Genomic DNA, 14,720 nt, shown 5'->3' on the forward strand with positions numbered 1-14,720 from the left:
TTTTTTTTTGTTTGTTTTGTTTTGTTTTTTTTTAATTTACTTAGTATGTATACAGTATTCTGCCTGCATGCCAGAAGAGGGCACCAGATCTCATTATAGATGGCTGTGAGTCACCATGTGGTTGCTAGGAATTGAGCTCAGGACCTCTGGAAGAACAGCCAGTGCTAACCTCTGAGCCATCTCTCCAGCCCATGTTTTGTAATTTTTAACTGTTGTATTGTCGCTGTCTCTGTACTAGACTTCTGATAAGCCGTAGTGTTTCAGTTAATACATGGGAGAGTTCTCCTGCATTTTGACATTGGAGAATAAGGGAGAAAATAAACAAGTGGTAATGATCTTACAACCCAGGAAAACCTACAGGTTTTTGTGTTTTTGTTTTTTTTTTCTTTTTTTGATGAGTCAATAAGTAAAATTAGCAACACCTTTGCCATATTGCTTCCAACCTACATGACAGTCTTTTTCATAAATTAAAGGAAAATGAATCAGTCCTGCCTAACGTGAGCTATTAGGACATACATTCTCCATCTGTCATCAGGATGTTCAGTGCCCATCAATTGATGCTTGATAGAAAGGTAGAAAGTAATTTGGAGCCTGAAGATGGCTCAGCTGTTAGGAGTATTTACTGCTGTTGCAGAGGACGCCAGTTCACTTCCCAGCGCCCACACTGGACAGCTTACAACTACCTATAGTTCCAACTCCAGGAGATCTGAAGCCCTCTTCTGGTCTTTGTGGACACCCACAATACACACATAAATAAAAATAAAATCTTAAAAATAAATGTCGCATCTTTGAAGGAAAAAGAACTACACTTAAAATCAGTGTAATTTGTATCTAAAGTTATACTAGAAGTTGCATTTTTTTTTTTGAGACAGGGTTTCTCTGTGTAGCTTTGGAGCCTGTCCTGGATCTTGCTCTGTAGACCAGGCTGGCCTCGAACTCACAGAGATCTGCCTGGCTCTGCTTCCCGAGTGCTGGGATTAAAGGCATGCGTGCACCACCACCACCGCCGCCGCCGCCGCCGCCACCGCCACCGCCCAGCAAAGTTGCAATTTTTAAGTGTGTAGCTAGGTTAGGACAGCTGGACGGTAGAACTAACAGTCATAGGAATTTGGGCCAAGCATCACAGTTTGTTCTTTCCTTAGTAGAAACACTTCATGTGGCTAATTTTTGATGTTACTGTGTTGTGGACAATAGGTGGGTATCTTAATTTGTTTCTACTGCTGTGATAAAATGCCCTGACCCAAACAGGCTTATGTAGCTTATGTTAATCCTGGTTCTGGGTTCTGTGTAGTCCACCTTTGTGGGGAGGTCACAGTAGCAGTAGTTTAGACACTGATGACTTGCACCCATATGATTGCACCCATAGCATGCTCAGCCTGTTCTTGTCACTCTTAGTTCAGGATCCCTGTCTAGGGAATGGTTTCACCCACAATAGGTGGGTCTTTCTACCTTATTTAGTATCTTGAAGTTAATCTCTACAAACATAGGCCAGCCTGACACAGAGGTCACTCCTTGATATTCTCTTCCCAGGTAGTTATAGATTGTCTCAAGTTGATGGTTCAAACTAACATTTATGCTTGGCTTTTTTTTTTTTTTTTTTTTTTGGTTTTTCGAGACAAGGTTTCTCTGTGTAGCTTTGCGCCTTTCCTGGGACTCACTTGGTAGCCCAGGCTGGCCTCGAACTCACAGAGATCCGCCTGGCTCTGCCTCCCGAGTGCTGGGATTAAAGGCGTGCGCCACCACCGCCCGGCTATGCTTGGCTTTTAACATTGTCCATTATATTAGTTTGTTTGTGGGGGAACTTGTTTACTTAAGAGCAGGAATATCTGTGATATGCCTTTAGTTCTTAAAGCATAATAATAAGATTAAACTTTTTGCATTACCCAGTTATGGCTTTGTATTTTCTTTTAACCTTGTACAATAAAAACCATTTAATTTCAGAATCCATACATTTTTGCTGAATTTTAGCTCATTAATAATTGTTCATGCAAAACTAAATGGCAAACCTAAATTATAATCATTAGGCATTAAAAAAACTTTTGTCCCCTTTCTTTCTTCAGTCCTTGGTTTTGATCAGCAAACTACCTTATATTCATTTTTTTCACACCGTACTCAAACAGATAGCACCAGAGTATTTTGAAAAAAATGAACCTTACTTAGAAGCAGGTAAGTTAAATATTACATTAGTTATGTATTCTATGTGCAAGTATATCTGTTAATGTGTGCAAATTTACGTGTTCAGATGCATGTGTGTGCAAGGGCACATGCCAATCTGTGAGCGTGTGTGTGTGTGTGTGTGTGTGTGTGTGTGTGTGTGTGTGTGTAAACCTGTGGTCAAACTTTTGTGATATTCCTCAGGAGCAGTTCATCTTGATTTTTGAAATAGGGTCTCTTACTGAGACCTGGGGCTTTCTAATTAGGCCCAGCTGACTGGCCAGTGAGCCTCAGTGAGCTTCCTTCTCCTCCCCAGTGCTTGAATTACAACCATGCATCACTCCCATGCCTGGCTTTTTCTTGAGTTCTGGGCATCAAACTCAGTTCCTCATGCTTGTGCAGCAAGCACTGTACTGACTTTCTGCACAACCCCCCCCCCCCACCGTGTGCGCGCGCGCGTGCGTGTGTGTGTGTGTGTGTGTGTGTGTGTGTGTGTGTGTGTGTGTGTGTGTGTGTGTAGGTGCCCTTGGAGATCATAAGTATCAGATCCCTTAGAGCTAGAGTTACAAGTGGCTGTGAGCTACCTGACATGGGTTCTGGGAACCAACCTTTGGTATTTTGGTAGATCTGTTAGCACTCAACAATTGAGCCGTCTCTTCACCCCCAATTAATGAAAGCGTTTTAATAAAGTGGAAGTTGATAGTCTAGAATCAGAAGAGGGTTTAAGACTTACATGATGTGAGAGAGATACAAAATTTTTGGTCTGGCATGTTTACCTATAAATACCGAAAGTGCTATGTGGTCCCATGTACTGTAACAACATAAATGATGTTTATTAGAGTTAGGAATACGGTTTTCAACTGATAGTTCCTGGAGTACTATTGAACAGAAATCCTTTGTGTGCAGCATTTTAGTAGTTCAAAAATAAGTAAGAAAACTGGCCTCAAACCTATATGTCATTCAACAGGTTTTTCTTTTCAATTAAAAAACATTTATTGGGCTGGAAAAATAGCTTAGTGGTTAAGAACACTGACTGTTCTTCCAGAGGACCTGGGTTCAGTTCCCAGCATCCATGTGCAGGTCACAGCTGTCTGTAACTCCAGTTTTAGGGGATCTGATGCCCTCACTCAGACATACATGAAGGCAAAACACCACTTTGTGTGTGTGTGTGTGTGTGTGTGTGTGTGTGTGTGTACACCTAAGGGGAGAGCAGAAAGGGCATCAGATTCTTGAAGATGGAGTTGCAGGTGGTTGTGAGTTTCCTAACATCAGTGCCAAAAACGAAACTCAGGTCATTTGCAAGATTAGGAAGTGCTCTTAACTGTTGAGCCATCTCTCACGCTCCCATTGAACAATTAACATATATATACATATATATATGTATATATACGTATATATAAAACATAGTATTTCTGAAAGAAATGTAAGTAAAATGTATTTCTGAAAGAAATGTAAGTAAAATATTTCATCACTTTTACTTTATTTTATCTGCTATTATTACTAATATGTTTCTCCCATGTTACAAAAGAAGTCTTAACTTGCAGTGTCCATTTTAAATGTTTTAATTTCCCACTTCCATTAAGAAAATATTTTGTTACATTTTCAGCTTGTAATGATGTTGACCGATGGCCTGCCCCAGTGCCAGGGAAAACGTTGCATCTGCCTATCATGGGGGTAGTAATGAAGGTAACAACTTACCACTCATTTGTCTGCCCTTTGAAGAACTCTCTAGAAACCTCATACATGGGTTTTGGTTTTTAACATCCTATAACATCTAGTAGTTCTACTGCTTTTGCTGCTGTTACTGCTATGAGGCATTATAGTACACCACAGGTTATCCTGCTTCACAAAATCCTTCATACAATTCCAAGCCTTTCCAGTCAGACAATGCACCTTGTAGAGTTTGCATGGGAATGTTAAATTCTTCAATATGGGTGGTAAGCAGAAACAGAACAGTTGTATTGAGTGTGAATTGCTGAAAATTAAGATAAACTAGAAAAACCATTGGTTTCCAGGTCTAAATGGTCTTTAACATTTAACATCAGGCCAAGCATGTTTATCTTGGAATATTTTGTTACAGTGAGTTTTCTTTTTCTTTTTCTTTTCATTGTTTTTCTCTCTGTGTATCAGGGATTGAACCCAGGGCCTCACAAGTGCTAGGCAAGTGCTTTACCACTGAGCTATATTTCCAGCCCACTGTTTTGTGTTTAGTTGAATTTTCCCTCAGATTTTGTGTGAATGTACTCAGGTTCTTTGCAATTCAAGTATTTATGACATTGGCTTTATTCTTCATGGTGTTCCTTTAGATTTGCTTGTTCTGTATCCCCCAACCCCTTTGGCAAACATAAAAAATATTACTGATAGCACTGAGTTGAGAGTTCCCATGGTTTCCTGTGGATTTATACACAAATTTGGCAGGCTTGAGAGGGTGTGTTTGGGTGTGTGTATATTATGAAGCAGAGACTGGAAAGATAAGCAGGAAGCTCTAGGAGGCTGGTGTCCTGGCTTTGTTTTTCAACACATTTACTTCTTGGAGTTCACTGATCTCTGTTCACTTGGAAACTTTGGTTCCCCATTTATGCTGTAACTAAAAATGAATATCCTTAGTTCTGAAACCCGAAATACTTGGTGTTTACAGCATTTTAGACGTGCCGAGTGTGTGATTTTAGCAGCCAGATAGAGCACTTCTCATACAGAAGAAGGTAATACGTTCTCTCTCTGTCTTTAAGGTCCGGATTCCCACGTGTCATGACAAGCCTGGGACCACTCAGATGGCGCAGTTAACTCAGCAGGTACTGTGATGCCAAAGTGCCCTCAGTGAAGGCTCAGGGCCTGTTACACATTTCTGAACATACGGAAACACCCACTACTTTTCTGGTTAATTGGTGATAAACTTTACATTTCTTGGCATTTGTTGTTGTTACTACCACAGTAGGTCCTGGAGAACCCAGAGTTTATGTTGTAATTGTGAGGACAAAAGGACTGTAAATACTTTTTAAAGGAGGTTTCGTTCTGGAAAAGGTTTTCTCTTAGAAAGGTAGCCAACAGACTCCTAATTTTAGAAGACTCAGTCAAAAGGATTCAGAACTTTTATTTTTCTGAAAGCAGTTTCTGTTCATCAGTTGGTTTGACTCTATTACCATTCCCTTTGTTCTTTGAGTAAAGCTTGAGAACAGCAGGAAAACTGATTGTGCTTGTTGCGCAGATCCTGATGTTAATGGTAGGCTGAGTTGCAGTTGTGACCTGGTCTCACATCTGGCCATTGGGTTGGTTCTTACCCATGGTGTTCATATTTTTCTCCTATCTTTTGTATTAGGGGAGACTGGTAAGACCCATTCTCTTCATGAAAAATACAGAATAGGCATCTCACTGTGTAGCCCTGTCTGGCCAAGAACTTGCTAGTGAGGCTGACCTTGAACTTGCATCAGTTCTGCCTCCGCTTTTCAGTGCTGCTATTACAGTACAGTCATGTACCATAGTGTATCATACTTGGCTTAAGATAACCAAGCATGGTGGTGCATACCCTGAGTCCCTGCACAAATCTGTGAGTTCAAGGCCAGCCTAGACTATACTGTGAGTTCCAGGACAATCAAGCCTACACCATTAGACCCTGTCTTAAAAACAAAACTGAAAAACAGTTTCTGTAAAATTTAGTTCTATCTCCCCTAATTTTCTTCTTTTCTTTTAATCCTTTAGGCAGACACACACACATCTATTATTTTACCTACTGTTCATGAGGTGGATCTTTTCAGGTAAAGAATAAAAAAAATTGTTTACTTTGTCTTTTTATTTTGTGATAATTGTTATTAATTTATGGAGAATGTGAATAAACCTAGAAGAAAATGCTGGTTATAGTTTAATGGTAAGGTCCAGTGTTCCATCCCAGCTGCATCTGATGAGATAGGAAAATGGAGATATACGTTGGGGACTCAATGGTTAAGACAAATAGTTTTTGTTTCATTTGATGTGAGAGTTGTATTGTGGAGATGTAACAAAAAGCAGAGGGTTTTTTTAAGTTGAATTTTCAATTTTGTGGTGAAATTTCACAAGATTTGTACTTTAATTAAAACTTCAGTAAAGAAAAATAGAGAAACAACAGCTTGTACAAAGACTTGCATACAGATACGTGCGTGCCGTAATTTGCTTTATTCATGGGTAATATCACCCACAGTCTGGGGCAGGGCCTATGCTCAGGAGTAGATGGTCAACACAACTTGTATGCTTTCTTGTTGTTGTTTTGTTTGGGTAATTTTGTTTGTTTGTTGTTGTTTTGGGTTTTTTGTTTTTGTTTTTAATCTTTCTGGGCTGTTTGTTTGACAAAGAAAAGAACACGAAGTTGGGTGGGTGAGAAGAATCTGGGAGGAGTTGAGGAAGGGGAAAGAATATGATCAAAACATATAGGATAGAGAGATGGCTCAGAGGTTAAGAGCACTGGCTGCTCTTCCAGAGGTCCCAGGTTTGACTACGAGTACCCACAAGTGACTCAGAACTTCTGGTAACCCCAGTCCCAGGGCATCCAGTGTCATCTTCCAATCTCGTCGGGCACTAGGCGCGTACCTGGTGTACAGATATATACCCAGGCAAAACACTCATATATAAAAATATATGAAACTGGGTAGTGATGGCACAACAACCCTTTAATCCCAGCACTGTGGAGGCAGAGACAGGCAGATCTCTGTGAGTTTGAGGCCCTCCTGGTCTATACAGGGAGTTCCAGGACAGCCAGGGCAGTTACAGAGAAACACTGTTTCAAAAAATAAGTAAAATAAAATAAATGAATAAAATTTAAAAGTACATATATACTATGAAAATCTTTTTTTTTTTTTAAATTTTTTTTCTGTGTGTATAGGTCAGAGGTTAACATGGAGTGTTTCTCAATCAGTCTCCACCTTATTTTTTTTTTTGTTTTTCGAGACAGGGTTTCTCTGTGTAGCTTTGCACCTTTCCTGGATCTCACTCTGTAGCCCAGGCTGGCCTCGAACTCACAGAGATCCACCTGGCTCTGCCTCCGGAGTGCTGGGATTAAAGGCTTGTGCCACCACCGACCGACCGACCGACCGGCCTATGAAAATCTTTTTAAAAAGTCAAGAAATAAAAAAGTTACTTTATTCATAGAGCCTGAAATAGGATACAACTCAAATCCCCATTCACATAGAAAACCACTCAGCAATAATAGAGTGAATGAACCTTTGATAGATACAGCAGCAGAAATAACTTTTAAAGACAGTATGCTCATCACAGATGTCAGACTCTTGTAAGCTACTTAATAGATGGTTTCCTTTACATAACTTTGGCAGCAAAATACAGGGCCAGAAACCCAAGGAGAGGGACCTTGAGAATGAGGGAATTTTTTGAGGTAGTGGAACTATTTCTATATCTTTGGCAAGGTTCAATTTTGCTGTATATAAAATATGAATAAGGCTTAAAATTAAGATTTTTAAAAGTTTTAACTTTGAATAAAAAGATGGAGTATCTATAAAATAAATCAGTACTACAGAAAAGATACATAAAGATTACATACTGTTGATAGTTTTGATACTTGAGTCATTGAGGGATAAGTTGAAGAATTTGTATAAATTAACTCAGAATTCAGTTACTAGGTTTTTGTTTTCTGTGGAGTTTTGTGGTGGTGGTGGTGGTGTGGGTTTTTGTCGTTGTTGTTTATGTGTATGTGAGGTTGCTTTCATTTTGTTTTGTTGAGACAGGATAGCCTTCCTGCCTCAATCTCCCAGGTGCAAGGAGTGCGTGTGTGTGTGTGTGTGTGTGTGTGTGTGTGTGTGTGTGTGTGTGTGTGTGTGTGCCATCATGCCTAGATGTACTAGAAAGCTTTTCAGCCCCGCGGTGGTGGCTGCGCGCGCCTTTAATCCCAGCACTCGGGAGGCAGAGGCAGGCGGATCTCTGTGAGTTCGAGGCCAGCCTGGGCTACCAAGTGAGTTCTAGGAAAGGCGTAAAGCCACACAGAGAAACCCTGTCTCGAAAAACCAAAAAAAAAAAAAAAAAAAAAAAGAAAGAAAGAAAGAAAGCTTTTCTTTGAACTTCAGAGAGTATTAAATCTTTTTATCTTGGGGGAAGAGGGAGAAGGAAAAGGGAAATAAAAAAGAGAAATCTAAGCCATAGGGGCTGACAGTGTGGCTCAGTGGTTTAGAGCATTTGTTGCTCTTGCAGAGGACTCGGGTTTGATTCCTAGTGCCCACAGGTGGCTCACAACCATCCATAGCTCCAGTTCCAGGGGATCTCATGTCCTCGTCTGGCCTCCCTGGACACCAAGCATGCATGTGGTGAACAGACACATGCATACATATAAAAATATGTATGAATGAATAAATAAATAAATGAGTAAGTAAATAAATAAATAGCATAAATAAAATTTTTTAAAAATAAAAAAAAAACTTAACCATGAAAAATAGTCTCAGGCAAAATATCTAAGGATTACATTAATTTTTTTCCCTTTGATAGTACTTTGTGTATAGAGCTTTCCTTTTTCTTTCTTTGTTTTGTTTTTTGTTTTTTGAGACAGATTCTTCAGTAGCCCTGTCTGGCCTCCAGCTCACTTGGTCTTCCTGTCTTCACCTCCCAACTGCTGACATTACAGGCTTTTGCACAATACCCACCTCATTTTCATTTTATGTTTGTTAATATAAGTAGCATTTGTTATGTTGAAATGATATTTTACACTCGGACTCTGAGAGAAAGGATGGAGATCTTAAAAGACACCCAAAGTTGTAGAGAGTTGGCTTTTCTCTTTGTAGAATGTGTGCATCTGTGTGTGTTCTAGAGATTGAACCTGGGGCCTTGCACTCTGCAAAGCATATGCTCTGTGCAAAACTGCCCCCAGCCTACCACTGAATTTTAGTTATGAACATTCAGTAAATGTCCCTTGGAAGATTCTTTTGTTTCCTTCAAAATACTTAGAATAGAAATTAAAATATAACAGGATTGCTAATAAAATAGGCCTGTCCTCTGTTAACACAATTTGATGATAGGCTTTTATTGTTGTTATTTGTTTTGCATGTGTTGCATCTAATTTTATAAAAAAAATGGAATAAGTCAAACTGATATATAAGTTGGTTTTGGTTTTTGGGTTTTTTTCTTTTTCTTTTATTTCTTTTCCTTTTTTTTAAATAAATTTTTATTTATTTATTATGTATACAATATTCTGCCTGCATGTGTCCCTGCAAGCCAGAACAGGGCACCAGATCTCATTACAGGTGGTTGTCAGCCACCATGTGGTTGCTGGGAATTGAACTCAGGTCCTTTGGAAGATCAGTCAGTGTTCTTAACTGCTGAGCCATCTCTCCAGCCCTTCTTTTCCTTTTTTGAGACAAGTCTTGGGCTCACTATCTGAGGATGATCTTGAACTTCTGATCCTCCTGCTTCTCCCTTCCAAGTGCTGGTATTACATGAGTGTGCCTCATACCTGGCTTTGAGATATATATCTGTGTGTGTGTGTGTGTGTGTGTGTGTGTGTGTGTGTGTGTGTGTGTATTTGAGGGACTAATGTCTCTACATAATTGCCACATTCAGTATCAGGAAGAATTTTTATTAATGTGAAATTCTTAGAATGATTATTTGGGATTTTGAAAGACAAAATTGGATAAATAATAAAGTATTTCTACCATGTAAACACTTTCTAGGTGTTTCTGCCCAGTTTTCCTTCATAGTCAGATGCTATGGGAGTTGGTGCTGTTGGGAGAGCCCCTGGTGGTTATGGCACCATCACCATCAGAGTCTTCAGAAACTGTACTGGCCCTTGTTAAGTGAGTATATTGGGCTCTTGATGCTGATACTTTCAGTATTTCCAGTCTGTGATGTTCCCCCACCCATGGCATTAATCCATGCAACAGCTTGCTCAGAATGGATGAAAAGATTGACTCAGGTTCAGTTAGAGCTAGAACAATGTTTCTGCTGCTTTGAATAACACACACACACATTCTTTACTTACGTGAAGTTAGACCTTGATAGGTTCCAATTAATATTAGTCATCAGTGCTTACCTAAAGGCAATATTGGAATGATTCATCTATCGGATATATATTGTTTATATGGATGTCTCATGGTTATGGATTGGAACCTTGATTTTGTGTCTTCCTGTTCCACAGCTGTATTTCTCCATTAAAGTACTTTAGCGATTTTCGACCTTACTTCACAATTCATGATAGTGAATTCAAAGAATATACTACTCGCACTCAAGCTCCGTGAGTAAACAGTACCTTTTGTTAACTAAGTTGTACCTTTATTTCCAACATTTTGTAGAATTGTATAATAATACATTTTGTTATGTAATAAATTTTTAATTTAAAATTTTGATTTACTGACAAATTGATTTTATAAAAGTTTTGGGGAGCTGTTGGTAATAATTTAAGATTTGAAGAGTTAGTAACTTTCTTTAAGAGATTTTACTTAATAGAATCTGTGTTGTTATTAATAATTACACAACTGTACCTCAGATTTTTACTCTTATGAAAAATTCTTTTGATCTATGGAAGGGAAAATGATCATATTCTTTCCATTTTAACTCCTGTTTTATAATTGCTTATCTTCTTTTCTTAGCTAAAGTTTTAAAGGGAAAAATAATTTCCATTTAATTCCTATACTTCTTGATTTTCTGTTAATGTCACAGTGTCTGGTGCAGGCAAACTTCCTGTTTTGGGGGGGTTGTTTGGCTGTTTGTTTTTTTTTTTTTTTGAGAGAGGATTTCTCTGTATAGCCCTGGCTATCCTGGAACTCACCTTGTAGACCAGGCAGGCTGGCCTCAAACTCACAGAAATCTACCTGCCTCTGCCTCCCAAGTGCTTTTTTTTTTTTTCAGCATTGAAGTTTTTATTCATGTGAATCATTAGAAATGGGCATCTATACCAGTGTCAAACAAGGGTGGGAGAGGAAGGCAGGGTAGACAAGGAGAAGGAATTCCCGTCTATTGGTAATAAAGCTCCAGGTTCATCCCATCATGGATTTCATAATCTCCCAGAGACACTTGGTCCTTAAAAATTGTGTACCACTTTTTAAGAACGATCGTATTCCAACGGGTGCCAGTTTGGGCCGCTATCGGTTTCTTCAAGTCCCTGATAGTGTCATTGGTGTTGCACTTGACGCGGACTTTCTTTCCTAGATGGTCGTTGCAAACCACCTCAATCATTGTGGCTGGAGCTCTAATCCCCTTGAACTTATCGACACAACTTCTAGCTCAAATCAGAATTTCTTTTTCTTAATTTATTTTTATTTTATGTGTATGAGTGTTTTGTTTGCATGGATGTCTATGCACCATGTGTGTGCAGTGCCCATGGAGGCCAGAGGGCATCAGGTCCCCTGGAACTGGAGTTACAAATGGTTGTGAGCTGCCATGTGGGTGCTGGGAAATGAACCTGAGTGCTTTGAAAGGGCAGACAGTGTTCTTAACCTCTGAGCCATCCCTCTAAATCCGAGACTAACTTCTTAATTTGTAAACATTTTTTATGCTCATTGCTTGAGGTAATGAACAAGAACTCCATTGCCGCGCCACCCCCCCCCCCCCCCCCCCCCGTGTGTGTGTGTGTGTGTGTGTGTGTGTGTGTGTACATGCATGCATGTGCCTGCACAAATTTTTGAGACAGGCTTTCATATACTATAGGCTAGCCTTGAATTTCTGAGCCTCCTGGTGCTACCTTCCAACTATGAGAATGGCAGATGTGCCATTTTTAAGGTAAAGTCTCCATCCATAGCCCAGACTGGTCTTGAATTTTTGATCTCTGTGCCTCAGCCTCGCGTAGGATTGAAGACCTACTTCACACTTATCTTCAGAATATCTTAATCCTTGATCCTCCTGTCTCCTGGCTGTCTGGTGGTATATTTTATTTTTATGTGTAGACTTCTTTCTCTGCTCTTCCCTTAAATGTTGATGTTATCAAAGATTGTCTTCTGGGTTCTTTTTTCAGACAGATCATTTTCTATATAACCTTAACAGCACCCATGGTCTCTGTTACGACCCTATACTAAGGCTGAGGAGGTGGCTAAGCAGGTAAAAGCACTTGCCATGCAAGCTGTCAATTGAGGCTCAAGCCCCAAACACCACGTACACAACTGGACACAGTGGCATCCATCTGTAGTCTAAGTTCTCCTGCAGTTAGCTGGGAGGCAGAGACAGGAGAAACCCCTGGAAGCTGTGCGCCAGCCAGCCTGGACTGTGCATTGCATCAACAGAAACAGTGAAAGACCCTGCTTCAGGAAGGTGGAAGGAGAGAACAACTCCTGAAAACTCTTCTGATACCACCCCCACCCCAGCATGCCATGGTACAAGAGCATCTTCATTTCTCTCTTCCTCTCCCTCTTCCTCTTTCTCTCTCTCTCTCTCTGCCTCTCTCTTCCTCTTCCCCCCATATGCTCCTGTGCTCTCTCCTGGGCTCGTTCTCTCACATACAATTAATATTTAATTAATTGTAATTAATTTAAAGAATCTATATTAACTTGTCATGGTAGTTCACTCCTGTAATCTCAGTACTGAGAGGCTGAGCAGGAAGACTGAGGTGAGTTCAAGGCCACTCTGGACTAACTACGGAACAAAAACTTAAAAGATCCTATACTAATGACTGAAATATGTCTTTGTACCTTAGATCTCTCCAACACCCAGACCTACCTTATTGGTGGTGTAGAACGTTACATCTGTATATGTGTTCGTTCTTTTTGAGATGAGATCTCAATCCCAAGCACTGTTGGCCTAGAACTGGCCTTATACATTAGGGTGTCCTTGAACTTGATAATGTAGTTTAGGATGATCTTGAACCACTGATCCTACTGCCTTTGCCTCCCAAGTGCTGGGATTATAGGCATGTACCACAATGCCCATTTCACACACGTATGTGTAAATGCATCTGAAACTAAGCATGTTTAACTGATTTTATTTTATTTCCCTCTTTTTTGTTCTAATCTTATATTACTTTCTTCATAAGTGGTATTAGTTTTGACTTAGTTGTCCAAAACATAGTATTATGTCTTCTTAACATGGCCCAGAACAACTCTTATAACTCACTTCTGTCAGTTCATCACCCTAAAACATCTCTCCACCTATTTATCATCTTCTTTCTATAGTTCCCTCTTCAGACTTCAGTTTTTCTCTGTTCACTGTGGCTTTTCCCCCAGGCCTCCCTTCCATACAGGGCATCATCCAAAGTATACCTACAGTGATCTATAACCTTTATGTGGTATAACTCCACTTGATTCTTTGTGGCTGCTCTTTGCTCATGAGATAGCATTAGCTGGGCAGTGGTGGTGCACACCTTTAATCCCAGCACTCAGGAGGCAGAGGCAGAGGCAGAGGCAGGGAGATCTCTGAGTTTGAGGCCAGCCTGGTCTACAGAGTGAGTTCCAGGACAGCCAGGACTACACAGAGAAACCTTGTCTCAAAAAACCAAAACAAACAAACAAAACCCAAGATAACATATTAATTGTATATGCTCGGTGCTGCCTTGACTCTTCTTTAACTGTTATCTGCCCCAGTCTGCTCAGGAGTGCTGAAGTACCTGTTACCATGTGTGTAGTTCTGGGTAGAGACTGACCTCACCTCATTGCTTGGCATGTACCCTCCCTTGTTTACTTGGCAGAAAACTACTCATCTTTCATGTCTTGTCTGTATCGTGTCTTTGGTGAGTCTGTCCTTTTAAAACCCTGGCGGACCATAGATTCTCCTTGTGATTACTGTGCACTTCATCCTCATTTTGTTCTTCAGTGTCTTTAATTGTTGGCATCATGATTGAGTGTGTATAACTCTATACCTATATTCTGTGTTAAGAATCATGTTTTGGGGGCACTGGGGAGATGGCTCACAGTTAAAAGCACTGGCTGCTCTTGCAGATGACCCAGATATGGTTCCCAGCACCCACATGGTGACTCACAGCCTTAACTCCAGTTCCAGGGCCTCTGATGCCTTCATTTGGTCTTCTAGTGTCCCAAGCATACATGTGAAGCATAGACACACATGTAGGCAAAACGCTCACACAAAATAAAATGAATAAATCTAATAAAAATAATCGTATCATATCTTTTTATATTCATGTGTCTAATACTGAATATGTTACCTGTTATGTTGATATGTAATAAACCAAGTAAAGGGAACAATATTCTATATATTGTCCACTCAGAAACTGTCACTTATTCTTTGGTGATTTAACATTCTTTTTAATTTTTTGTTTTGCACCTTTTTATTTTGTCTCATTTTTATCCAGGCCCTCAGTCATCTTAGGAGTAACCAACCCCTTTTTTGCTAAGACGCTACAGCACTGGCCACACATTATTCGAATAGGAGATCTTAAACCTGCGGGTAATGTGTCTACTTGGTGTTTACAGTGTGTGATGGGATGGGCACTTACTTGTATCTCCCCTTGTGTTTGTCTCTTGCTGTTTATATTATTGGCAACATTCTTGGAGATAGCCTAGAGAAGAGCCTTTGGAGGAGAGTTACAGCTTCTCACTAAAATGGGCATATGCCCTTGCCCAAAAGCATTGTTATAAAGCCCAGGGAAACTAAGCCTTTTATTTTATAAGCCAGTACAACTGGAAATTCTACTTTGCTCGAGGAAAGTCTTATATAAAACTAAA

At 39.9% G+C, this 14,720-nt stretch overlaps 1 protein-coding gene and 1 pseudogene across 2 annotated transcripts in view; one reads left to right on the forward strand and one right to left on the reverse strand.

The window, feature by feature from the left end:
- The window catches only part of Dennd6a (DENN domain containing 6A), a 49,401-nt gene that overhangs the window by 17,013 nt on the left and 17,668 nt on the right, over nt 1–14,720 (forward strand). For both annotated transcript variants that reach the window (XM_076544096.1, XM_076544095.1), the window contains exons 6-12: nt 2,061–2,166; nt 3,761–3,840; nt 4,884–4,946; nt 5,851–5,906; nt 9,789–9,911; nt 10,253–10,348; nt 14,348–14,442. In XM_076544096.1, the coding sequence (XP_076400211.1) occupies nt 2,061–2,166; nt 3,761–3,840; nt 4,884–4,946; nt 5,851–5,906; nt 9,789–9,911; nt 10,253–10,348; nt 14,348–14,442 (619 nt within the window). The remainder of the gene's footprint in view (nt 1–2,060; nt 2,167–3,760; nt 3,841–4,883; nt 4,947–5,850; nt 5,907–9,788; nt 9,912–10,252; nt 10,349–14,347; nt 14,443–14,720) is intronic.
- On the reverse strand, nt 10,947–11,340 carry LOC102918686 (ubiquitin-like protein 5 pseudogene; annotated as a pseudogene).

Source organism: Peromyscus maniculatus, chromosome 9 (assembly GCF_049852395.1).
Source record: "Peromyscus maniculatus bairdii isolate BWxNUB_F1_BW_parent chromosome 9, HU_Pman_BW_mat_3.1, whole genome shotgun sequence".
Taxonomy (NCBI): Eukaryota; Metazoa; Chordata; class Mammalia; order Rodentia; family Cricetidae; genus Peromyscus; species Peromyscus maniculatus.